We start from the raw sequence: 25,759 nt of genomic DNA, 5'->3' as shown, positions 1-25,759 counted from the left end.
GCCTCCAGCCCGCGGGGCGCGGGGCGCGGGCCTGAGCTGCTCTCTCCTGACTCGATCCCCCCCACCCCCGGCCGCAGATGGCCCGGCGCTGTAGGTGCGCTCCACGAGTGACCCCCTAGGCATACAGTCTTCGCTCCGTCTTGCAGGTGAGGACACCGAGGGACAGCGTCCCTTTGCAGGCCACCCAGCTGGTGCGGCTGCACGGCCGCCTCCTCCTCGGGGGTCCTCGCGCCCGGGGTCGGGGGCGCTCTGGCACACCTGTCGAGCCGGCCGCCGGGGCTGGCGTCCCTCGGGGGTAGCAGGGCCTCAGCTGGGGGGGGGGGGCGGGCCGGCGCGCGCACGGCCCCTCGGGCTGCCTCTTGGGACTGGTGCCCGGCAGTGACACGATCTTGAGAGTTGGGGGCTGGCGGGGCTCTGGGGCAGCCAGAAGAGACCCGAGACCTGCTCTTCCCTGGCAGGCGGGCCCTTCTCTGCTTCTGGCCACCTTGCTCCCAAAGCCGGCTCCCGGGGAGGGACGAGGCACGAACACTGTGCAGTGTGCCGAGCAGGCAGAGCGCGACGGCAAACGGAAGTCCACTGGGGTACCCGGGCAAGGCCCTGGCCCTCTTAGGGCCTCAGTTTACCCCTTCCCAATCCGTAAAATGAGAGTTGGAGCCACGCCTCCTCCCTTATCATCTCTGACTTCTTGCTTAGGGAAGAGAAGCTTCCCTTCCCCTCCTGGCCATACTCCTGCGGGAGGAGGGCAAGACTGGCTTCTCCGCGGGGAAAGCACTTCCTAGCAGTGCGGGATCCTGGGGGATTCCGCCCCGCCCACCCACACCCTTGTCGCCTCCCAAGTCTCCCCGAACTCTGGCCGTGGGCGCCCTCTGGTGTCGCCTGTCCCACCTTGCAGTCCTGTACCAGAATTCCGGTAGGCGTTTTGTAAAATAAAGAAACTATAATAATAATGAAAAGTATAAAATGTATAGAGTTTTCAAGAAACTGTGTTCTACTTCCAGAAAATGGTCACTTTAACTTTGTAAATATTTATCTAAAATGATATTTACGAAACTGTGATATATATTATTTGATTGTATATGTACAACTGTAAATACATTTGTACCTCTCTTGTATTCTAAAATAAAAATTACTTGGAACATTTATCACTTAGCCTCTGAAGGGATCGACACATTTATCTGCATGACAAGGAAATATGGAAAGTGCCTAGAAACTGGAGAGGGCATGGGAAGAGTTGTTTCACTGCTTTTGAAAGTCACCATTGTGCCCTCCCCAAGGAAACTTCTCTGTCACAGCTGGGATGTCAGCTCCTAAAGAGATGGCCACGATTCAAAGCAAGCGGAAATCTCTACAGGGGCTGGGTATATTCTTCATGCTTCCAGCTGATTCTCAAATATTGGTGTCACATTTTGTTACTTCCCCAAAATCTTTACTTACTTTTTTATTTTTCATTTTCATGAACAACTTAAGAAAATTCAAGCAGCCTTGGGGGTGGATGGAGATGGCCACCAAGTGCCCTCCCAATGCCTAGAATTTCCAGATGCTCTGGGTACCCATTTCCAGACCCTCCCTGAGGAAGAGGAAAAAACAGGATGGCCATCAATGCAGGGCCAGGCCCTGGCTCTCCTATCCAGCACCTCCTGGCCAGGGGGAGGTGAGCACACTAGGGAGTGTGAGTTCACACCTGTACTCCAGCCCATGCTGGTTGTGAGGGTCACCCTTCCAACCCACTGGCATCCCGCAGGCACACCTCTGTGCATCCTCATTTAGCCACGTGTGTGTGCACACAAGCACGCACACACACACACACACACGAAGACACTGGAACTCACACTTTTATATGCAGGCCATCCCCATTTGGAGCTTCGGGTACTTCCAAAGACCCCCATACTTTGGGGACTGGTCTTGTACCCCGGGCAGATGGGGGCACGGGTAGAGATGTACAACTTGATGGTTCATTTGCAAGTCCCGTCTGAGGTTTCCTCCTAGGGTAAGTGGGGAAAGTCACCCTTGGTACCCTTCCTCTCCCTGTCACCAACCTGGCCTCGCCTTTGAAACCTCACCACTAGGCTTCCGATGCCCAGTGGCGCCTGGTGTTACCTTCCCCCCACTGCGGGCCCCGCAGAGGCCTCTTCTTTCCCTAAACAAAGCTGAGTCTCCTTTCCTCTGGATGCTGACCAGTAGAGTTAAACACCTTCCTGACCCACATGCCGTGCGTCCCAGAGAGTAACGCCAGCGTTCTTCGGGAGTCAGACTTCAGAGAAGTCAGTAGGGCTCTTGATCAAAAATTTTCATGGCTTTCCGTAGGTAATTCCATTTTGGGAAGACCCTGTATAGAGCACAGGGTCCACAGCCCGGGCTCCAGAACCCACCTGGTGGCAGCAGGCTGTAATTGCAGGCTAAAGTGCGTCTGCGGCACCCGCGGCTGACCTACTCCAGCGTCCGCGCTGGAGATCCAAGGATGAGCAGAGAGGAATGCGGGTCCTGAAGAGCTGCACACTGGTGGGAGGCCTGATACCAAAGGCCTAAGCCTTTACCGTGCTTGCATTCCCAGCAGACGCCTCAGGCCCATTTCCACGGAGTGCACCCCCCCCCCACCAAAGGCATTTGAACACCACAGCAATTTCTGGCCTTAGGGATTTCAGTGCATTTATTCTGGGAATCCTCCCCACAAACCCATGAAGCTGATGCTCTTTTCTCCTCCCTGATGCACTATTAATATCCATTTGAAGTAGAAGAAAACCGAGTTAGAGGGTAAATCATTTGCCCATGTCACCCAGCCATGAGTCGCAGAGCAGTCTTCGCCATGGCTGCTGACCCTAGAAGCCACGCTCAGGACCAGTAGGCCAACCACATCCCAGTCAACCCACAGAGCCAGGGGTTTCTGCATATCCCACAGGGATGCAGTGTAGACCAGCCCCGTATTCTGACCTTGTATTCTTCAGCCTTGCAAAACTCGCTTACTCAATCTAGAAGCTTTTTTGTGGATTCCTTAGGACTTCAAGGTACAGGATCATGTTGCCTATGGATAGAGACAGTTTTACTTTTTTCTTTCCAATCAAGATGACTTTTCTTTCTTTTTCTCATTGCATGGTTCGGGAACTCCAGGAGTAGAGGATTCCAGATAGAGGCCACCCAGTCTGGGTTTGAAACCCTGCTCTGCCCTTCACTGGCTGTGTGACCTGAGGCAAGTCAATTAGCATCTCTGTGCCTCAGTTTCCTCAAATGGAAAAGAATGTTGTGAGGATTAAGTGGGATAATGTGTATAAACGGATAAAGCATATGACTTGGTGCCTGGCACAAAGTTAAGTGTTCAATAAATGGAAGCTATTGTTAATACAGGGATGCCTTTGGTGGTTGAGAAGGGTTGTAGCTTTTTCTACCCCCCCCCCCCCCACCCCGGCAGTCCCCCAGAGGGCATCTGAGGCAGCTGTCGACCTCCTCTTCTCCCACCCTTTGCTGTATCCATTATCCTTAGATCTCTTGAAATGGAGGAACAGATATCCCAAACTTTCAGCTTCCTTCCCACCTCAGAGCTGGCCTGCTGGGATATATGTCTGTGGCTGGTGGGGAAAGTTCTGGATGGTGGCTGATTAGCACCCATGCTGACTGCTTCCTGCAATGTGGCTGCCTCCGTGAAATCAGAAATCTTGCATATCGGCTCAGGGCTTCAAAGACAAGTGCTCCAAGAGAACCAGGTAGCAGCTGCGTGGTCTAGTCCCACCTAATCCCTGATGTCACATATTTCTTTTTTTCTTTTTAAGATTTTATTTATTTATTTGACAGATTTTATTTATTTATTTGACAGAGAGAGAGACAGCCAGCGAGAGAAGAAGCACAAGCAGGGGGAGTGGGAGAAGAAGCAGGCTCCCAGCAGAGGAACCTGATGTGGGGCTCGATCCCTTAACGCCAGGATCACGCCCTGAGCCGAAGGCAGACGCTTAACGACTGAGCCACCCAGGCTCCCCCTGATGTCACATATTTCAAAATGTCCTTGTTGGTTGCTTTAAGTGCCCCTGTCCCTCCAGCCTCCCCACTCCCCAGTGTCAACAGTTCCTTCTTTTCCAGGCTCCTGTGTCTATCCTCTGGGTCCCCCCACCCTGAACTCCTGCCTGAGCACCTCGATGGCTGGGGCAGCAAAGGAGACAGCTCTGTGGCCCCTGCGGTGCTGGTGGTTCGCTGAGTAAGTTTATTCGCTTCCTCACCAAGTATCTGTTGCGTGCTATTCTAAGGGTGTGCAGGACTTGTTTTCATCGGGTATGATAAGACAGGCAAATGTGGAAGTGACCGTCATGAAGGAAGAAGGTTGTTAGTCTCACAATTCCCCGGAAACAGGAGGCAGGGCAGGCCACGCAGGTGCCCACGGGGAAGCCCACAGCTTCCATCAGGAGACAGAGGGCGCAAGGAGAAAATGTGTGAAGGAGGCTTTACTATGGTTTCCAGGGGAAAGAACGGGTGAGGCCGGGTAAGCAGGTTTAGGGTTGGCTGATGGGGATAATTTCTGCGGGCTCTGAGGCATAGAGCCTGTCCCTGCTTGTCTGGTACCTGGCCGCGCAGTGGGATTAGGGCAGGTGGAGAGTGGCCCAGAGTGAGCTGGGTCTAGGAGGTGGTTGAGAGTGTGGGCTCTTGATTGGTTGGTTTGCATCTGAAAGGCACACCCCGGGGCCGGTTGTTAACTACCTCTAGGGAATGGTTAACCCTGGAAGGAGCCTCAGTTCCCAGCACGGATACACAATGAACAAAACAGAAAGTCCCTGGTTCTTGGAGTGCTGGCATTCTAGTGGAGGAAGTCCGCCCAAAATAAGCAAACACACACCAACATTCAGTGACAAGAAATGAGACAGGATCGAGTGATTAAAAAAAAAAAAAAAGGAACCGAGAATTATTCCAGCGAAGGTGGTCAGGGAAGGAAGGTGGTCAGGGAAGGCTTCTCTGAGGAGGTGGTAGTTGACCTGAGCTCTAAGTGAGGAGAACCAGCCAGCCCCACAAAGACCTAAGGGAAGAGAATTCCATGCTGAGAGCACCCCAAGTGCACCGATCTCTTGGGGTGGTGACCGGAGTGGTGTGTACGGAATGCAGGTGAGACCAGTGCATCTGGCTGCAGTGGAGGGAGTAAGGGGTCGGGTTAGGAGGAGAGCCAGCTCAGAGACAGTCAGGGCCCAGCGAAGATGAGTTTGGATTTTATTCTTGGTGTAAAGGGAAGCTGCCAGAAGTGTTCTAAGCAGTGATGTGGTTTAACCTGATGTGTTTCTAAAAGTTCACTCTGGCTGTGCATGGAGATTGGGTGGTAGGAGGGGCAAATGTAGAATCCCGGAGACCAGCCTGGAGGTGGTGCCCAGGTGAGAGATGACCGAGTGGCCTGAGGAAAGTGCACAGATAGGAGGTAGATGGATGTAGGGGGAGTTGATGAATGTTAGACCTGATAGGCCATTAAAATCACTGAGGGAGTTAAACACATGTTCATAGGCTTCCAAGACCCCACCTTGGTAGCACCTCAGTGCCCAAGTTTGGGCTCAGGAATACATATTCTTTTTTTTTTTTTTTTTTTTTTAAGATTTTACTTATTTATTTGACAGAGAGAGAGCACAAGCAGGGGGAGTGGCAGGCAGAGGAAGAAGCAGGCAGTCCACAGAGCGGGAAGCCTGATGCGGGGCTCGATCCCAGGACTCTGGTTCACGACCTGAGTCAAAGGCAGACGCTTAACCAACTGAGCCACCCAGGTGCCCCAAGGAATCCATATTCCTAATGAGTCCCTCTAGGATGTGCACTCTGTTTCCGGGTGGCCAGTTGTCCGTGCAGTATGAAGAGGCAAGTGTGATGCAGAGAGAGGAGCACTGGTGGGGAGTCTGGAGTCTTGGGTGTCAGTCCCAATTGCAGGTCTGTTGTGGGACTCAGAGACCCCCAAGGGACCGGCAGGAGTAGCAATTCCTACCTCCGGGCTGGGCCAACTTCGAGGAATAAGTAGCATGTGTTTGGGAAGCATCCGGCAAAGGACAAGGCCCTCGAGAAAGGTTTGCTAAATGATGCAGGCCTTGGGGTAAAGCAGGTGCAGTGGGAGGGAACACTGGCCCTGCCACCAACCACCCTGTGAATTTTAGTCCTTTTTGGCCCTTAGTTTCTTCCTCTATAAAAAAGTATCTGCAGTGGACTGAATGTGTCCCTCCTAAATTCATGTGTTGAAATCCTAATCCCTAAGTTAATGGTATAGGGGGTGGGACTTTTGGGAGGTGATTAGGTAGCAGGGTGGAGCCCTTGTAAACGGGATTAATGCCTTGTAAAAGAGACCCCAAAGACTCCCCTCACCCTTTCTGGGCCATACGAGGAAACAGTGAGAAGTCAGCTGTCTGTGAACCAGGAAGCCGGCTCTCAACAGAGACTGAATCCACCACTATACTAAGACAGTATTCATAACCTCACTGCTGTGACAGGCCCCGTAAATGTGGGTGCTCTGAGAATGGGAGGGGATGAGCTTATGTCTGTTCCTCCCGGGATGAAAGCGGATGATATTAAGAGTAGCCTACTCTTGGTCTAGGGGCACTCCCAGGCCTAGCTCCCTAACATACTGCGCTACCCTGGCTCAAAGGACACCACTGCCCTCTTATGGCAGAGGCCAGACTCAACAGATGGGCCCTTCTCAACACTTGGTAGCTCTAGCCCTTCCTCCAGGTAGGAGGGCCAGTGTCTGGCCTGCGGATACCCGGATACCCGTGGAGCCCTGGAATTTATATTGTTGACTGCCTTGCAGGATTGGCTTTCTTGACAAATGTAGTTGTGAGCTTTGCTTAGAAAGAAATGTTGTCCTTTTGGAGGTTTAGTAAACAATTGGTCTGATGGATCTTCAGGAGGCAGTGGACCTGATTTACTGAGCATAGTGTGTGAGGCTGATGCAAATTCTTTAATTCTCTTTAGGTTCCCTGTGCATAATCATCAGCTCCAATTCCCTGAGGCTGAAACGCAATTTGTCGTGGATGCTATAAACCATGTTGGGCTAGCGGGAGGGAGAGGGTAGGGGGAGGCAGGGAGAAGGGAGGAGGGAAATGCTCCTATTAAATAGGATGTGGAGGGCGTGCCTGGGTGGCTCAGTCTGTTAAGCATCTGCCTTCAGCTCAGGTCATGATCTTGGGGTCGTGGATTGAGCCCCACATCAGGCTCTCCGCTCAGCAGCGTGTCTTCTTCTCCCTCTCCCTCTGTGATCTCTCTCGCTTTTGCTCTCACTCAGATAAATAAATAAAATCTTAAAAAAAATAAACTGGACACGGAGATAAAACCATATATACATCTGTCTGTCCACCGTTGAATCCTTAGAATAGCTCCTGGCACCTGGAGACTCTCAATTTGTTGTATGAGTAAATATAAGCCAATATCTTTGTGTTATGTGTGCACCTGCCCTCCTTACAAAATAGGCCAGCTTTGCAAGGTCTGCATATTTTCTCAGGGAGTTTTCTTTTTAAGTTAGAGTAACTCAGCTTATTCAAAAGAAGTTATTAAGAAAGAACAGAATCAGCATCTGGAACACTGTTTGGGGGTAGAGGTGGCTGTTTGGTGCTGCACCAGCACCCACGAGGACGCAATAAAGTAGAATACTGGGGCTACGAGGAACAGTATGAAAAGGGCCTCTTTTTTCTTTCCAACTAGTATTTTCTGTAGATCCCACCTCCCCAACCTCCTGAGCTCTCTCACGCCAAAGAATCACATTTTAGCAACTTAGAGTTGGAAGGAAACTCACAGGCCCATTTCTCAATTATCCCTAACTCTGGTAACCCATAAATGGGATGATGATTACGAGAGATTTTTGGTAAAAAAACAAACAAACGCCATGCAACCTGAGATTTCAGTATTCCACAGGTGCAGCCTTGCCAATAGTAAAAATGGCAACTTGGCTCCCTCATTCCCTTCATGTTAGCCAAATGGTTGCCAATAGTCAACATGGCCGCCAGACTGTGCGTTCCCATTGGCGGCTGCTCTGAGGCCCGCCCTGCCCCGCCCCTCCGTGCGACGGCCGGGAATTGCGTAGACGGAAGTCGCGGTTCCTGGCCGGACTGCGCCTGCGCCATTGTTTGGCGCCAAGATGGCGGTGGAGATGAGGCTTCCCGTGGCTCGCAAGCTTCTTAGCGAGAGCGTGGGCCGCGATACTAAAAAACATCTGGTGGTTCCGGGGGACACAATCACCACGGACACGGGATTCATGCGGTACGTGGGGACTTGGGGACTCGGGGCCCCAAAGGGCGGTGGCTGGGCTGTCTGCACGTGGCCTCTGTTCCCTTGCATCTAAGTACCCGCGGGACGCAGGGCACAGCTGAGCATCCCAGCTCCCTTGTTTCCGAGTCCTCGGGCTTCTTACTCTATGCACCTTGTGTGTCCCCGTCTGCGTTTGCCTCAGTCCTTGGAAATCCTTCTCTCCTAACCTCTGGTGTCAAAGACTCCTGGGTTCTCTGCCTGAGGCCGTGATCTCTGAGCCTTCCTCGCCTTCTCCCTTGGAGACCTGCGAAACTGGGAAGGGTTAGGAGCAGGGGCCTCTTCCCAGTTTTCAGATGAGGGAACAGTGGGCATTCCTGACTTGACCTCTTCTCTCCGGGACATCTCTTAGCCAGGTGCTCGGTTTTGAAATGAGTAACTGTTTGGACTTAGGGCATACACAATATATTGTGCTACATGCACTCAAATCGACATTTTGAATCCGAAGGCAGTACAATACATGTAGTTAAGAGAGCAGGCTCTTGATCCAGGCAGTTGGGGTTTCAGCCCTGCGCCATCACAGTTTATAAGTTGTATTTCCTCTCCGAGGTCAGTTTCCTTATCTGTAAGATAGTGATAATAACAGTAACTATTTGGTAGGGAAGTGAGAATTAAATAAGGAAATAATTAAGAAAAAGAGGCGGGGCGCCTGGCTCAGTCAGTTAAGCGTCTGACTCTTGATTTTAGCTCAAGTGTGATCTCAGGGTCCTGACATCGAGCCCCCGCCCCCACCTCAGGCTCCACGGTGGGCGTGGAGACTGCTTGGGATTTTCTTCCTCTCTCTCTGCCTCCCCCCCCTCCGTTTTCTTTCTCTTAAAAAAAAAAAAAAGAAGAAGAAAAGCAAAACACCATTGTATCACTATCAGATAAACATTAGTGGTATTTCAGCCTTTTGGTGGTAGGAGGGTACAGCATTTACGACATTGCTCTTTAGCCTTTTAGTTTGAGGTTATTGGATCCTAAGGAATCTTAAGTGCCAGTCCTTCATTCATGAATTCAGCATATATTTGTATTATGTGCGGTTGGAGTGCAACTGTGATCAAAGTAGAAATCTCTGTCAGGGTGGAGTTTATATGTCAACAGAGAGAGACATAAACAATAAGCACAACAAACAAGTTAGTATGTTTGGTGATAAATTCAGTGGGGAAAATGCATAGTTGAGCAGGGTAAGTGGAATGTGGTTGGGAATATGGTGGGGTGGTGGCAGCAGGGTGGGTGACTGCTTTAAATGGGGTAGTCAAGGTAGGCCTGATGGAGAAAGTGACATTTGAGTAGACTTTGAGTAGGACAAGTGGAGATGTCTATGCAGCTCTCTCTCAGGGAGTGTTCGGGGCACAGAGAGAAGCCAGGCTATAAAGCAGGAGGAGCCTGTTAGGAATACATTGTTCTTGAAGGGAGAGGTCATCTCAAGAATTACCCTTGTATCCTACTCTCGAAACAGGGGCCATGGAACTTATATGGGGGAAGAGAAGCTCATTGCATCTGTGGCTGGCTCAGTGGAGAGGGTAAACAAGTTGATCTGTGTGAAAGCTTTGAAAACCAGGTGAGAACAAAAGGTGTGTATTCTCTTTCTTGTGTCATTTATGTTATACAGCCAGGTCTTTTCTGCTACAAAAGTCCCCCACCCTGCTTTATCATTCAGTAGGTCTGTGATTTTTAACATGAATATAGAAAGGGTATAGGTGCTTATAGGCAAGTGTGGGCTTTAGAAGTTTCCCCGCATTACCCAACCTTTCCAAACCTTGGTTACCTCCTCTGCAAAATGAGAATAATAGCATGATCCATCTTGTAGGATTCTCATTAGAATTCATTGAAATGGGACCTGTAAAGTACTTAGCACAGGACCTGCTACCTAGAAGGGCTCAATAAAGGTTAGCCCCAGAAAGGAAGCCGGTGGGACTGGAACAGAGTGAGCAAGGGGGAATGCAGGGGCAGATGCAGGTAGAGAGCCGAGGTGGGCAGCCTGCCTTGATAAGCATTTTGTCTTCCACTTTAAGTAGTCTAGGACGCCACTGGAAGGGGTGGAGCAGAGGAGGGACATGATCTGACTGCTGTCTTAATAAAATCACTCTGGCTGCTGAGAGAGATTGAGGGGGAGCAGGGGCAGGCTTAGGGAGCCGATTAATGGACTGTTTCCATCATCTGAAGTAATGGTGGCTTAGACTATGAGAGCAGAAGTGGGGAGTAATGGCTGATTTTGCATATATTTTGTGTTCTGAATTTTTTGTTTTGTTCTGTTTTTCACGTGAGGGTGTCGGATTTTGTATTCTTTGGGATTTCCATATATAGCACCATGTCTGTGAATAGACTTCTTCCTTTCCCAATTGGATGCCTTTTATTTCTGTGTGTATTTCAAAGGTAGGGCCAGTAGGATCAGGTGCTGGACTTGTCCCGGAGTGAGACAGAGAGAGAGAAATCAAGCGTTCCTCCAGAGCCTCCAGAGATTTTTGGCTTGAGCATCTAGAGGAATGGTGTTGCCATTTACTGAGATCCTGCCAGCTGGGAAAGGACCAGTTTGTGATGGGGGCTTGGGAGGGGGCTGCTGGAAAGCTTTGCTTTAGGTTGGTGACATTTGGAAATGCCTATCAGTCATGTAAATAGAGATGATAGGTAGCCAGCAATTGACTAGAGTCTGGAATTCCAGATGGCATCGTCATTAGTGGTGTTTAAAGCCTTTAGGTTGGGTGAGCTCAGCAAGAGGTGAGTGTGGGCCAACAGAGAAGAGGTCCATGGCTAGAGCCTTCAGCATGGAACACGTCATCATTAGGATTGGGATAAGAAATGAGCACAGGGGCTGGAGTCGAGCACCCTGTGGGTGGGGGAGACCATGAGTGGACTGGTTTGGGTGGGGTCCTGTCTCAGTCTCCTCCTCTGCTGATAGAGAAGCCATCTGTGTTCCAGAGCCCACCAGGAAATGGTCCATGCTTATCAGTGTCACGTAATTAACAAAACAGGGGCTTCAGGCTTAAGGAGCTACTTGGAATAAATGGTTTGTCCAGGGATAGTTAATGGGGACCTTATACATGGAGGAATGTTTAAAGTTACCGGTTCCTGGAGATCCGTCAGAAAGGCATCGTTATGTGAATTTACCATACTTCAGCATGGTGCCTAATCCAGGCCCTCGTCCTGTTGAACTTAAATCTCCAGTGATGCTTAGTCTTGTAATAAGGTCTGTTCACTGATGGATGACCTGTTTTATCTTTCAGATATAATGGTGAAGTAGGAGACATTGTGGTGGGGAGAATCACAGAGGTAAAGTCATAACACCTTGGTTTTTACAAAGTAAAAGCAAGCTGGTGATTGAATGAATGGGGTAGTCATTCTATCTGTAGTTATGCAAATGGAGCATACATTGCATTTGACTCTTATGTGCCCCTCCCTTGAAAGGTTTTATTTGAGAGGGAGAGAACACAAGTGGGGTCGGGGGAGGGGCAGAAGGAGGGGGAGAAGCAGACACCCCGCTGAGCATGAAGCCCCATGGGTCTCCATCCCAGGACCCTGGGATCATGATCTGAGCCGAAGGCAGATGAGCCACCCAGGTGCCCTTATGTGCTCTTTGATGTGCCCTTTGATGTAAACAGTTGGCTTGTTGTATCGGGGCTTATTGGTCACTGACGATGTGAGCTCTTGCCCCTGGAGTTTGTGTCCAACTGTGAAATTCTCTGTAGGTTCAACAGAAGAGATGGAAGGTGGAGACCAACTCTAGGCTGGATTCAGTCTTGCTTCTGTCATCCATGAACCTTCCTGGAGGAGAGCTGGTAAGGGTCTCCAGGCCAGTACTGTAGAGTTTGCTAGCAAAAGCTCTGGGGTCCGTTGCTCCACTGGAGAACTCTGTTTTATGCTGAGGTTGCGTCTTTTATTCTTGTTTGTCTGCTGTGAGATTTGCTTCTTGGATGTACACATAGGCTTTTCACTTGGCCCAGGCCTCCCAGCATAAGCAGCAGTTGCTATGTGGTAGGACCTGGAACGACCGTGGGGAGTGATCCCGAAAGAGAGTTGGAAGAGAAGCTCCCAGATGCTTGGTGCTGGTTTTCCTTTTCTGGGTGTATCAGCTTTGCACAGTGAAGGTGTCCTTTGAAAAGTTGTGTTTAGGTTAGCTTTTCGTCAGTTGAATGGCATTTGTTTATTCCAGAGAACTGCAGTACCTAAGGGGCGGCCTTTTGTAAAAAGCCGTGGTTTATCTTCAACCCAGCATGTCTGTACAGAGAGGCTCACTGCTAGGTTCTCTGGAGAATGCAAGATAATGGAGGCTTGGCTGAGTTCTGAAAGAGCACACAGATTAGCGGGGAAGCGAGATAACGGATCTAAATACCAGGCAGTCGAAGAATAAACAAGCATGTGATTGTACAGAAGGAGTGAGTGGTTTCACTGGGAGATGCTTGTAGGAAAGAGGGGCGTTAAAGTGGATCCCTGAAGAATGGATGGAATTTCACAGGGAATCGGAGATAATGGGAAATGTGTGAGTAAAGATAGAGTCAAGCCGTAGGTCGTCTGGTCCTGCTGCACCATGGAGGGCTGCCATGGACGGGGTGTGTGGAAAAGGAGGCTGGGCGTGATTGGGAGGGGTTTCAGTAGCACTAAGGAGTTGGAATACTACCCAGAGGAGGGAGGGAGAGGAGGAGCTGTGGGAAGGCCTGTAGGGGGGAAAGTGGCGGTGATCGCTCTGGTGTTCCTTGAGTGACACCGCTTACCTACTCTAGTGTCCTACTGAATACTGTGGCTGGTTCCAGAGATCTTTCTGCAGGATCTGACTTAAGTCACGTCATTGCTTTGTGTATTTCAGAGGAGAAGATCTGCAGAAGACGAGCTGGCTATGAGAGGTTTCTTGCAGGAAGGGGATCTTATCAGTGTATCCTGCACCTTGGATTACAGCATTTCTGTGCTTTATATGGAGCTGGGAAACGGGGCTTCGATCATATGTCTCCGCCTGGAGACATGGTCCTGGCAGGGATCTGGATCCTAGATCGAGTGTCACGGGCTCTGTAGCAGCCTTCCTCCATCTCCTTAGCCCAACCGAACTCTCCAGCCCTTGTTCAGACCTGCTGCCTCAGTCATTTCTTCAGGTTTTATCACTTACAGTGGCCCATGCTTTAAGCTAGACTCAAATTTTCTTAACCATGCTAACTTTTATGCAGGGAGTAGAAAAGGTGTTGTTCACGTCGAGATATTTGTGAGAACCAAGGGGGAGAAGTTAGGTTGCAGTGATGTCCTCTGGGTCTGTCTCAGGCTGCGAGTGGGACCGTTGGGGATGGGAGGAAAGGATGGAGAGGTGGGGCCAGGGCCCCAGGGAAGGCAGGTGCCGTGAGAGTGTGTGTTCCTTTATCACCCTGGCCAGGCGGAGGTGCAGGCAGTGTTCTCTGACGGAGCTGTGTCTCTGCACACGAGGAGTCTGAAATACGGCAAAGTAAGTTGGGCTCTCGCTATTCCTGGATTCTGACTGAGACTTCATATCCATTTCTGACATCCCCAGTGGTCTCTGGAATTCGGCCCTAAAGAACCCCAGAAGTTAAGCACGACGGGCTGGCGACCCACAAAGCTGGTTCACGTGGTCATGGGTCAGTAGCATTGTCACCAACGACACCTCTGTTCTCTTCTTACTGAGGAGGTGTTGTGGCAGAAGAGCTCCTGTGACCAGGGCCCCGCGGCCCTGCTGGCTCGGGTCACTCCCCAGAGGCGCTGCAGCTTGGAACTGGGGCCAATCCTGAGAGGCTGTACTAGGAGCCAAGAGAGGTCATATTGAAACCTGATGGCCTTGGCTCTAGACAAATGTCCAGTCAATAAAATGGACGTCATTACTAGGAAAGATTGGTTTGCCACTTGAGCCTTGAAATGAAATGTCACTGCTTTTCTTGTATGAAGTTACATTATTGAGGCTTCTACTGTTTAATGATAGCACATTTTTTTAAAGATTCACTTATCAAGAGAGTGCATGTGAGCAGGGGGAGGGGCCGAGGGAGAGAAGCAGACTCTCCGCTGAGCAGGGAGCTCATGTGGGGCTCTATCCCACAAACCCAATATTGTGACCCCAGCCTAAACCAAAAGCCGGGGGCCCAACCAACTGAGCCACCCTGGCACCCCATGCCAGCATACTTTCTAAAACAGATTATGATTGATTAGTCTCTTGGCTTTATCTGGGGGAACGTTTTCATTTTCAGAGGGGCACAGAAGCCTGTTCCCTTGGGGAGTGGCTCTAGTCAGCTATGCTCACAGCCTTGGAGCAGGAGTTGGAATAGCAGCTATACCCTGGGTGCTGACCTTCCTGGGCCTGGCTGCTGCAGACCCTCCGTCCGTGGGATGGGGACTCGGGGCTGCCCTCCCACGACCAGGGATGGATTTGCACCCAGCCCTTGGCCACTCGCCTGGCCCGGCAGCACACGTGTCCCGGGCAAGGTAGGTAGCTGGTGGAACAGAATCGTGCACCTTGGCCTGCAAGAGGCTCAGGCTTATGTCCTCATTAGCTCCAGCTTGCCTGATTTCCAGTGCACCAACCCCAGATTCGAATATAATGATGGGAATAGCAGGGGAATGAGAGAAGAGTATAGAAAGTCACCTTCTCGTGGGCTGTGTCAACAGTCTGGATCCAGAAGTGCCCTATGGGAGTAATTACCATGTGTACACACACAGGTGACTGCAGTCATTAACAGGAGTGGCCTTGACTCCACTGTAACGAGGGCGTGTATTCTGTGGTCTGCTTTTCACACACTTCACTCATGACCCTCCGGTGACTTTGGTTATGCTGTATTTCTAGCTAGGCCAGGGGGTGTTGGTCCAGGTTTCCCCGTCCCTGGTCAAACGGCAGAAGACTCACTTCCATGACTTGCCCTGTGGGGCCTCAGTGATTCTGGGTAACAATGGCTTCATCTGGATCTACCCAACACCTGAGCACAAAGAAGAGGACGCAGGGGGCTTCACTGCAAACCTGGAGGTGAGTAAACACCGCTGCTGCGGTCAGTGCGGAGTGGGACTGCGTCTTCGCTGTGCTCCTGAGGCAGGTGGAGCTGGCTGTTTTAATTTTTTTTTTTAATTTTTTTTTTCTTTAAAGATTTATGTATTTGAGAGAGAGCGTGCACGAGCAGGGGCGGGAGGTGGAGAGAGAGGGAGAATCTTAAGCAGACTCCGTGCTGAGCGCAGAGCCCAACTCGGGGCTCAATCCTGTGACCCTGAGATCGTGACCTGAGCCGAAACCAAGTTGGACGCTTAACCGACTGAGCCACCCAGGTGCCCCAAGAGCTGTCTGGTTTTAAACCGTGTGATTGCTGTAGTCTGGGGGAGTTCGAGTCTCTGTTGAAGTGTCTTCACAAACATCGTCTCATCTTCTCCTTTTCTGAAGAGAGGAAATGGAACTGGTTTGATCTCCATTTGGCAGGGATGGTAGGTTGCAGGGTCACAGTAGCCGAAGAGCCACCCTTTCTCGTCTCCCTTGGAGTTAGCAGTTGATTGGTTTGGAGTCTCGGGGTGATAGGATTAAAGTTATAAATGATTTCTGTGCTTTGCTGTGACTGTTCACTGACTTGGGTTCTGACTGTGTTTCCCACTGCCTCCGCTGGCAGCCTGTCTCCCTTGCCGACCGAGAGGTGATCTCCCGGCTCCGGAACTGCATCGTCTCGCTGGTCACCCAGAGGATGATGCTGTATGATACCAGCATCCTGTACTGCTACGAGGCATCCCTTCCACACCAGGTACTCACTCCAGCCACGCCTTCCCTCTTCCTCATCCATCTGTAAGCTGTGGGTTTATCGTCTGCTCCAGTGCTTCCTCAGGGATTGCAGGCACATCTCCCAGTACCTTCGCCATGTCCAGCGGTGGGGACTGATCTGCGGACAGCCCTTTCGAGTGTCGGTAGATCTTTCCCCGAGATACTTGTAAGATCCTCGGTGTCTAGTGTCAGTCGAAGGATTGAGGGGATGGAGGTGCTGGGGAGGACTAGTTTATGACAGCGACTCCGTGGACTTCATCTTCCCATCCCAAATTTTAGCTTTATCTATTTAGTGAATGCCAAGAATCATGTCTTTGTTCCTGTCAGCCGTAAACCAGAGAATCTTGGTGGTTCATTAAGCTGGTTCTAGCAGGTCACATCTTGAGATACTTAGCCTCCAGTAAAGGAATATAGAGGGGCGCCTGGGTGACTCATTCAGTTGAGTTTCCGACTCTTGATTTTGGCTCAGGTCATGATCTTGGGTTCATGGGATGGAGCCCCGTGTCAGGCTCCGCACTCAGCGCAGTCTGCTTGGAATTCTCTCTCCCTCTTTCTCTGCCTCTTCCTCCGCTCACGTGTTCTCTTGTGTTCTTTAAAATAAATCTTAGGGGTGCCTGGGTGGGTCAGTCAGTTAAGCGTCCGCCTTTGGCTCAGGTCATGATCCCAGGGTCCTGGGATCGAGCCCCACATTGGGCTCTCTGCTCAGCAGGGAGCCTGCTTCTCCCTCTCCCTCTAACTGCCTCTCCCCTTGCTCGTGCGCTTGTGTGCGCATGATCTCTCTCTCTCTCAAATAAATAAAATCTTTTAAAAAAATCCTTAAAAAAATGAAAGGCATCTAGTTTATGGCAGCCATACTTGGTTTCTGCATTTGGATGTCTGCTTATGGTTGGTCTCTTTTCTGAACAAATACCTTTTTCTTTTCTTTTTTAGATCAAAGACCTCTTAAAGCCAGAAATAATGGAGGAAGTAGTTATGGAAACGCGCCAGAGGCTTTTAGAACAGGAGGGGTGAAGAGAGATATCTGAAGGAAAGGACGGTGTGCACCTGACCGGAGCAGTTCTTGAAAGTGAAGAATCTGATTTGTGGTTCCATGTGCGGCTCCGTGGGGAACTGTGACACTCATCACCTGACCTGCGTCGGGCTACCTCTGGCCCAAAGACCTGCTTTCTCCTGTTTTAGGGCAGAACCTGGGGAAGTGCTGCCTGGCCCCTTGGGTTTCCTGCAGAGTCTGGCACCATGGGTAGTTTCAGGCCTTTATTATTTTTTTTAAATTTTTATTATTACTATTATTTTTTTTCTTTTTTTTCTTTTTTAAGTTTCAAGCCTTTAATTAAAAGCACACAGCAATTTTTCACCCAAGTGGACTCCCATTCTGGAATAATATGGAGAATCTTGTTCTATTCACCATCAATTCACAAGGCACAATCGCCCCATGAAATTGCCCCTGTAAAAAACACAGCCTCCCTGACCCGCAAATTGTCTATTCTGGCCTCTATTCCCACTTCTGTAGTGCAAGTAGGACATTGAAGACTATAGTTAGTACCTTTTTTTTTTTTTTTTTTTTGAGAGCGTGCTGCTTGTGTGGGGTGGGGGAGCGGGACTCTTAAGCAGCCTCCACGCCCAGTGCAGAGCCAATCAGGGCTCAGTCTCATGACCCTGAGATCATGATCTGAGCTGAAACCAAGAGCTGGACGCTTAACCGACTGAACGACCCAGGCGCCTGTATGGTTAGTAACATTAACCTGGCAGTCAACTGGAAGAATAAAGCTAACCAGGCAGCCTTCGCTTGGTTGGAATCTTATTTTCCACTGCATGTTCCTTCTAGTGATATATGAGGCTAGGCTGCTGTAATCTGTCCTGCCTTTAAGGGTGATTTGTCAGAAGCTGAATTATTGATAATAATGTTCAGTGTGCTCTGAGGAACATGAAAGCAGTAAAAGAAATGCAGATGGGAAAATAAAAGCTGGTTTCCTCCTGTGATTGAAGTAGTAATACATTCACTTTGGAATAATTCAGGGTTAAAAACAGGAGGTTGAAGTTCTCACTGAGGAATGCTAGAATTCCCATGCGTTGGTTTTCCTAATGACTGTCTAACAATGGTACTCTGATTCAGGTTTGGGGAAACATTTTTTTAAAGGCAGTCTATGACGTGCTATCTTATTTCACAATACATGAACTATTTTTTATATACTTATAAATGTGGCGTTGACATCACTGGTTCTGTCCCCGCGTCCTGTGTAATACTTGGGAGCAGAGTACGGTTGAAGGAGGGCTTTGCAGATACAAAATCGGACAGCGGCCTTAACTGCTCTCTGCTTGGATCATCCAGTAAAATGTAAACCTAGGATAGTTCAGTGGTCGTGACTTTGAACACTGCATTTGGCAGTTTTGAAATACAGCTTGGCTCTTTGTTACTGGCATATTTCTTGTCCTTAAAACATTACTCAAGAGGTATCATTTTACAGACAGCCGAATATTCCATAGGCTGTGGTGCAACTTTAGATTTCCTCACTTGGCGTATTTTTGAGAACACGTGCCCGGCCATATGCCTCCTAAGAGCAGGGAATGGAGAGGGTGGAAGGCGAAGTCCCGGATTTGGTTTACTTTTGCCTGGGATCATTTGTAAGCTCTTTGAAAGTTTGTTCTCCCTTGGTGTGGTCTTGCAAGCTGCCAGCCCATGCTGTTCATTCAGTATGTCCTGAATGGCGATTAATTACCTGCCCAATGGGAATGAATGATCCGGAGAACGGTCTGAAAGCACTTCTTGGGGATGATCTACTCTCCGTGGCCCACTAGAGGGCGCTCTTGTCGAGTGTTCATTCCAGTGGGTGTTTTTAAAAAAATGGAATAAGGGGTGATCTTTACACTGGTACTGAATCCTTGTAGCAACTTGTGATTGCTTTGCTTTATAAACGTGAGGACAAAATTAGACTGAACCGAGACTAGTGAGCTTAAAGGGATTTATTCCACATTTGGTAACATTGAATCCTGACCTTCAGGCATTTGCGGGGCTCTGCATTTTAGTTTTTTTAAGTCCTGAAGAGTATCATTCTACAGTGTTATACAGGAAGTAAAAGACTATAGTGTATCTCTAGAAAATATTGTAGTCTAGGCTTGGGGTTCACCTCTAATCAGAGGATGGTGAGTGGAAAGTGCAGATTGGGGATACACCTTTTTGATCAGGTGCAGGTGGCCTCTCTGCTGTCCCCTAAAGCATCATCTCAGTCTGGGGAAGACCAAACAAGATTTCATTTGATAGTCAGCAGATAGGACCCCCACTTAGAAATGAAGAAAGTGGTTCAGAGAAAGTGACTTGATGAAGCTCCTGCTGAGCATAAGTATGAGTCAGGAAGAGGTTTAAGCATTAGGTATCATAAAGCAACCCTTTGGAGAATGGGTTGGACTGATGGTGAAAGAATGTGGGTCCAGAAATTTTATTTCCAGCATTGAGACCAGTTCTTTGGGTTGTTACCATTTTGCTTATTGCTTCTCCCTCTATGTATGCTCCTCAGGACAAGGATGAGTGTCTCCCCACCCCTGTTGTATACCAGCACCTAGAACAACACTTGGCACACTGAGCTCAGTAAATGTTGAATTGGTTGTAGAAATGTATATTAGAGTTCTGATCCAATTGTCCAGTTTTAAGCTAAACTAGAGAATGATGATATGCAGGAAATGATGAAGACATGAATAGAAAGCAACATCCCTAAGAAGAAAAATCAGGACAAGATCGTGCATGAATGTGGGAACAAAGGTGTCGAATGTTTGAAGAATGAAGTATATCGTTCATATCAAGTCAGGACTAAGTTTGCCAGCCAGGTTATTTTTGTGAGAGAGCAAAGCTAAACCAGCTAACCTCTGAATTTGTAAGTTTGAGTTCTAAATTTGGGTACAAGTTTTCATATGCTTCACATTCAGTACGTCCACATGACTATTGTTGAAGCCACTATCTACAAAATCACTACCATTTCCCCGTCCAGCATTCCTAAAATACGTAACAATATAATAACTGGATTACAACACCTATAATGTGGCTGTGGTTTTCCCCTAACATCAGCAACTTCTGAAAAGTCAGTCGTCTAACGTGGTCAACAGTTAAACACTGAACAGTGCAGGGGAAAAAGCATGGGCTTTGCAGCAAGGTCAATCTCGCCTCAAATGGTGACTTTGTCACATACTAGCTAGGCAAGTGACCTTGAGTTAGTCACGTCTCCGACACACTTCTTTCCTCAGCTGTATAATGGGGAATATTACATGCCTCACTGGGCTACAGTGAGGATTAAATTAGATAATGTAGTTTATGAAAGCATAACACAAGTGGTGGGATGAGTGGATCTCTTGAAATGGGTATATCCCAGTCAGGTGCCCTGCTCTGGGGACACCTGGAGGGTGAAGAGAAAGGGGCCGGGGTGCTTTTTAGCTGGCAGGAGATGGCTCACGACAAGCATGGGTTTGGTGTGTCTGGATCGTTGGTTTGGCCTGCTAGCCGAACAATCGGCATTTTCTCGGCTAACGGTGTTTTCATGCGAATACATGTATATCTGTGAAATGAGGTCGTTTCATCTTAAAGGTTCTTTTGAGCTCAGACATCCATGATTGCGCCCGGTTTAGCCTCCGAGCGGTGCTATACACATGCTGTTTCTTTAATGAGAGCCTCCGGATAACCCAAAGAAACAATGAATTCGTTAGCAATATGTTGGATGCTTTCCACTCATTTATTTTTCGCTAGTTCTAATATTTACGCTTCTTGGGGAAAAAGTGAGGATTTGGGGAGGGAGGGTAAGGCACCAACTACCTTGGTTTCCAGGAGCGAGCCAAATTTTCTTCCCTAAAGAGGCTTAAGGAAGTAATCCAACTCCGGTTCTGAGACAATCCAATCCGCAGTTTTCCCCTTGCTTTGGCTCCTCGCCGGTCTTACTCCCCGCGCTGGAGAGACATTGGCCAGCCCTACGCGAGGCCGGCGAGAGTCCACCGGCTCCCAGGAGGGCGGGACCGAAGCTCGGGAGCCGGGAGCAGAGGGCAAGAAGTCTCGGGTGCGCGCGTGCAGGGGCGGGCGCCGCGGGACTACAACTCCCGGCGTGCCCTGCGGCCTACGCCGAATGCGGTTGGCTGGGGACTCTAGCCTCACTGCCCTTCCTGGCCAATGGGACGCAGGAAAGAGACCTGACCCGGATTCTCAGGGACCAATGGCCGTACAGGGGAGGCGGGGGCTTTCTTACCACTCACCTTGCGCTCGGAAAAAACACATTTAAAAGGTCGTGCGGGGCCAAGTTCTGGCGGGCTGGGAGATCAGAAGCAGAGGGCGCGGCGGCGTCCCCGAGAGCGGCGCCGGGAGAGCCCGGGTCCCCGCGAGGCGCGCGCAGGACGTCGCGAGGGGCGGGGTTAGGGGCGGGGCCTGGCCTCGTTGTGGAGCGGCTCCTAATCCATCATGGCGGCCGCGGGGGTCGGTGTCCGTCCCTGAGCAGCGCTGGAGCCGGAGCCGGTTCCCGGGTCCTGCGGCTGAGGAGCCCCTCCGCTGTCCACGGCTCCCACCTGCGGGGGGAGGCTGAGTCCCGCGGCGGAGTTCCGGGGATGTGACTGCCTGGCGGCGGCGGCTGTGGCAACGTCGGGAGCCGGGGGAGGGGGTGTCTCGGGCAGAGACCCTCGGGCTCGGGGTAGCTGAGGCGGCCGGGCCTCCTCCCCCCTCCGCCCGCCTCCCGCCTTCGGGGCCGCGAGGGTCCTTCGTCCCGTACAGCCCTGCCCCGACTCTGGGACACTGGGGGTGGTCTCTGTTTCCCTCAGACCTGGGACACCCCGTTTCCTGAGGCGTGGAGGAGCGACGCCCCCGAGTAAGCCGCCCGTGCCCCGCCCCGGCAGCCTCCCCCTAACTCCCGAGCCGCCCCTTGCTCCGTCTCCCGGCCCCCAGTTTGGCCACGGAGCCCCCCATTCATATCCCCTCCCTGCTGTCAAGTGGCCTCCCCATCCCCCCAGATTGCTCCCGGGAGCCTCCAATGCCCTGACTTCTTCCAATGTCACCTACGGCCCCCTTAGTCTCAGCCCAAACAAAAACTTTAATGCAAAGGAAAAGTCTGGACGGGTTTCACAGGCCTTTTAAAAAGCGGACTTAAAAGTTGCTGGCAATGCATTCCTTCTCGTCAGAGTCGAGGGCAAGCTCTCGCTGAAGTCTGGGTGACCCGTGTCCTTTTCCGGAGCGCACCGTAGAGAAGCAGGAGCGGCAGCTACTTGGGCAGGAAATTTGTCGGAAGATGAAGAAACTAAGATAGGGGGTGGGTGACTTCCACAGGAAAAGTTCTGGAGAAGCATCCAGAGACGGTCAACATTTCCTTTATGTGTGGGAATCGAAATGACTTTAGTGTTATTGACCCTTTTACAGCATCCCTGTGAATGTTTGTTTTTCTTCTTGAAAAGACAGAAACTTACTCAGCCAGTAAAAGACACTTAAACTCAAGAAACTTTTGGGTTGCACTGCAATTACATTACTTCAAATTGATAAACTGCAGAAGTAATCGGAACTCCTGTTTACATATGTCAACCTAAAAACTCTGCTTCCTTTTGTTACGGAAGATGTCTTTTTGTGATTGACCTCAATTACTGACTCGTGGAGATTCGGTGAATGTGAAATCCCACATATATACTGTTTCCTTCTAAGCCCACTGACCATTCTGGAAGATCTTGAACCCTCTTCTGGAAAGGGGTGCCTATCATTACTTTATGGGGCAGCAGCCTGGAAAAGTTCTTGGGGACCAGAGAAGGCCAAGTTTGCCTGCCCTGCACTTTATCAAAGGAGCAGGGAAGAAGGAATCATCAAGGCATGGGGGTCCACACTGCAATGTTTTTGTGGAACATGGTGAGTGCTTTTCAAGCTTTCCGGTCATATTTTTCCTTGTGTATTCAGCTTAGGAATGCATAAGGGACTTTGGAACAACAGCGCTTGTGTCCAGCTGTACTTAAACTTGCGTTACTATAGTTTTCTCTTAGTTCGTGGTGAAACTTTCTTTGTATAAGAAGTTACTTGGGGACTCTGGATGGCTTTATTCAAAATCTCTTTGAGTTGTTTATTTCTTGCCTAATTCCCCTTCTAACTCACTGTTGACCTTAGATAAGCCATTTTACTCTTCCAGTTTCCTGAGGAGATTGGACTTAAGTGGTTTCTCAGGATCAGAGTCCATGATCCTGCTCTGAACCTAAGACACGGGCTCTACTTGAGGTGCCTGGATCTTTCACTGCTTTATCCACAGAAAGCTTTTACCATATCCTCAGAGTGGCTTATGTTCCCCAAAAGGTTAAGAACCACAGATCCTAGTTGACACTAATATCCTTGACCTTTTCAGTCACAAGTGGGACTTGAAAATACACACTTTGGAGCTACGTGGGAAAAATTGAGTGGGGAAGCAACGTCCCCGGTGAATTGAGGATACCCACCTTCTGGTTATTTTACCTTACACAGGAGTAATCTTTCCCCAGGGATGGAGCTTTTATCCTCCTCTCTCCCTGTTTCGGATGACATTTGGGGTGAGAAAGGTTGTCTTTGACATTTTTATGAACATAGTTGGCATTTGATTGCAGACAGTGTGTGTTACACCGTACACTTCCCGTAATTCTATGTGAAGTTTTAAAGGAAAGGGTCAGCTTAAACTGATGCCCATATCGGGCCAGCCGTGAGCCAGTTAATTAGGGGCCTGTTTGTACTGTTGTAGCCTGACATTTTTCAAACTGTGTACTTTGTATGGAACTATCGATCCCACCCACTCTATAAGCAAATGTGAGATGAATGCAGGTAGCATATACTTTGAAATTTGATCTCAAATGCCTTTTAACAATGGGTGACCACAATAAATGAAGGTCTCTGTTGCATGAACTTGCACTTGACTGTTGAGGTTTTACTTTCTTACAGAAAAGTATTTACCTCGTCTAAATGATTTGAGTACTCGAATTGTATTTTTCCTTGAAATATTAGTTACATTTTAGCACTGGTTTTAGACAAGCAAATACGGAAATTTGTTACATTATGGTGCTTTCCCAATGCAGGATTTATAAAGTGAATTATTTACATTTTTAACTAGTGATGATCATGGGGCCTCAGATAATGAAAATTGGTACAGACTTTTTGGAGAGCTTTGGCCAAACTTGTCAGAATTTAAAATGCATATACCAATAACCCAGTAATCTCACTTCCAGGAAGCTCTTCTCGTACAGAACAGTCTAGTCCCCTAGGTGTCCCTGATACCCTTTCAGAGAGGGTTGACAGGTTAAAACAGTTTTCATATTAATGCAGTACCTAGATGTTATTTGTACTCTTTGCACGAATGGTGCGGAAGTCAGGCAGCGTCCTTAGCGTGACTCAAGGCTGTAGCACTACCCCTCATATACTAGTAGCCATTGTGTTCTTTGCCCTCATTATAAATAAATTGTGCCATGCACTCATTGTAAATAAATAAATACATAAAATAAAAATTCGTTTTTCACTTAAGAATGTCCGTGATGAAGCGGTAGGAAAGATTAATTTTATGAAGCATTGACCCTGGCGTATATGTTTTTTTATAGTACTCTGTAGGTTGAAGTGAGGAGTACATGTAAAGCACTTCTGCTGTGCACTGAGGGGTAATGGTCACCTCCAAGAAAAGCAGGTGGGCAGTTGTTTGAGTTGCAAGCTGTACTAGCTGCTTTTTTCGTGGAACTGCCATTTTTACTTGAACTACCACCGACAAACAATGGTTATTCAGGCTAAAAAAAGTATAAAGGAATCTTTCAAGGAAAACAACTGGTAGTATATGTTGCCAGTGATAAAATTTTAGCTTTTCAATGAAAATCAGGATTTTGGAAAACTCGTATCTCCTATTGTGTTGTAGAGATTGGTGGTGATATTTACAAATGTGATGTTTTGATATAATGAAATGTATTATTCAGAAAATCTACATACTTCAATGAACCAGTATTTTCCAAGTGATCAATACGTGATATTATAAAATCACACACAGGTAAAAGATTCATCCAAGGTGCAAGATGGACCAATGGATTTTAATGTAACGGAGAACAAAAGTTCCCTGATACAGTTTTAGATTCTATATCACAACTAACTTTTAAGAAACTACCACTTAAGGATATTTAGTGTAGCTTCAAAGAAGAAAATCTACAGTTATCTAAAAAGGCTACTTAATAAAAAAATGTTTTTAAATTAATAAATAATTTTAAAATTTCAGTTTAAAAATCTAATATGGTAAACATTGGTGAGATAGCCTATATAAGTAAGAGCTCATTGGGGGTCCTCAGTAATTCTCAAGAGTGTAAAGAGTCCCTGAGATAAAAAAAAGTTTGAGAACTGCTACTAGAGGGGGTCTGTCACAAAGGGGGTCTGTCACAAAGGCCCACAAGGCTGTTTATTGTGGGTGTACTCTGAAGTACTAACCCTGAAAGGCATCCAGGTAGTGGGTAAGTGGAAAAAAGCAATTTGGAGATCAGTCAGCATGGTATGGGAATTGGGATTTAGGTGGAATGGGAGAAAACTTGTACTTTTTCTTTGCATTTGTGACTTCTTTCTAGGACAAATTTGTATTATTTTATAATGCAAAAAATACAGAGATGTAAAAGCAGAATTGATGGCAGCCCAACCAGGTAGTCACTTTGCAGCAGCTTTTTATGAAAGAATTTGCCTAAGTCGTGTTTTACTGAAGACAAATCAATTTCTTGGACTTCGGGTGTTCTTTTTCTAGGGGAACACAGTCTTTGTGTTACAGATTGTTGTTGATCTTTTATAGGGTGATCTTTCTAAGAGTTGGTTAATATCCATATAGGTTGGATTAAAAAATTTGCAGTTATAGCATAGAGTGTTGG

At 48.7% G+C, this 25,759-nt stretch overlaps 3 protein-coding genes across 8 annotated transcripts in view; all 3 read left to right on the top strand.

Moving 5' to 3' along the window:
- The first annotated feature begins 4,058 nt into the window (after positions 1 to 4,058).
- Positions 4,059 to 18,142, top strand: EXOSC2 (exosome component 2). 6 transcript variants are annotated; one of them, XM_045771189.2, is made up of 9 exons: positions 4,059 to 4,180; positions 9,674 to 9,775; positions 11,439 to 11,484; positions 11,901 to 11,990; positions 13,016 to 13,081; positions 13,568 to 13,636; positions 14,981 to 15,157; positions 15,783 to 15,911; positions 16,859 to 18,142. In XM_045771189.2, exons 1-9 carry the CDS (start codon positions 4,122 to 4,124, stop codon positions 16,937 to 16,939), a joined length of 819 nt encoding a protein of 272 aa, XP_045627145.1. In that variant the 5' UTR covers positions 4,059 to 4,121; the 3' UTR covers positions 16,940 to 18,142. The 6 variants fall into 6 exon arrangements, 4 of the variants coding, with proteins under 4 accessions (XP_045627145.1, XP_045627144.1, XP_045627146.1 ...); XR_015727275.1 differs by lacking the exon at positions 4,059 to 4,180 and adding an exon at positions 8,051 to 8,187 and having other exon boundaries at positions 15,275 to 15,911; positions 16,859 to 16,879; XR_015727276.1 differs by lacking the exons at positions 4,059 to 4,180; positions 16,859 to 18,142 and adding exons at positions 8,051 to 8,187; positions 15,275 to 15,603.
- A 3,794-nt stretch (positions 18,143 to 21,936) lies between these two features.
- On the top strand, positions 21,937 to 22,035 carry LOC148108545 (uncharacterized). The gene has a single exon (XM_087869263.1). It carries the CDS (start codon positions 21,937 to 21,939, stop codon positions 22,033 to 22,035), a length of 99 nt encoding a protein of 32 aa, XP_087725389.1.
- Positions 22,036 to 22,639: 604 nt separating this feature from the next.
- The window catches only part of ABL1 (ABL proto-oncogene 1, non-receptor tyrosine kinase), a 132,881-nt gene continuing 129,761 nt past the window's right edge, over positions 22,640 to 25,759 (top strand). Inside the window, exon 1 of the mRNA XM_045771278.2 lies at positions 22,640 to 22,775. Coding sequence (XP_045627234.1) covers positions 22,640 to 22,775 — 136 coding nt within the window. The remainder of the gene's footprint in view (positions 22,776 to 25,759) is intronic.

The sequence above is a fragment of the Ursus americanus genome, chromosome 18, assembly GCF_024610735.1.
Source record: "Ursus americanus isolate L20-20 chromosome 18, mUrsAme1.1.p, whole genome shotgun sequence".
Classification (NCBI taxonomy): Eukaryota; Metazoa; Chordata; class Mammalia; order Carnivora; family Ursidae; genus Ursus; species Ursus americanus.
Note: the sequence above shows the minus strand (reverse complement) of the source record. Positions and strands in the feature narration are given on the sequence as shown.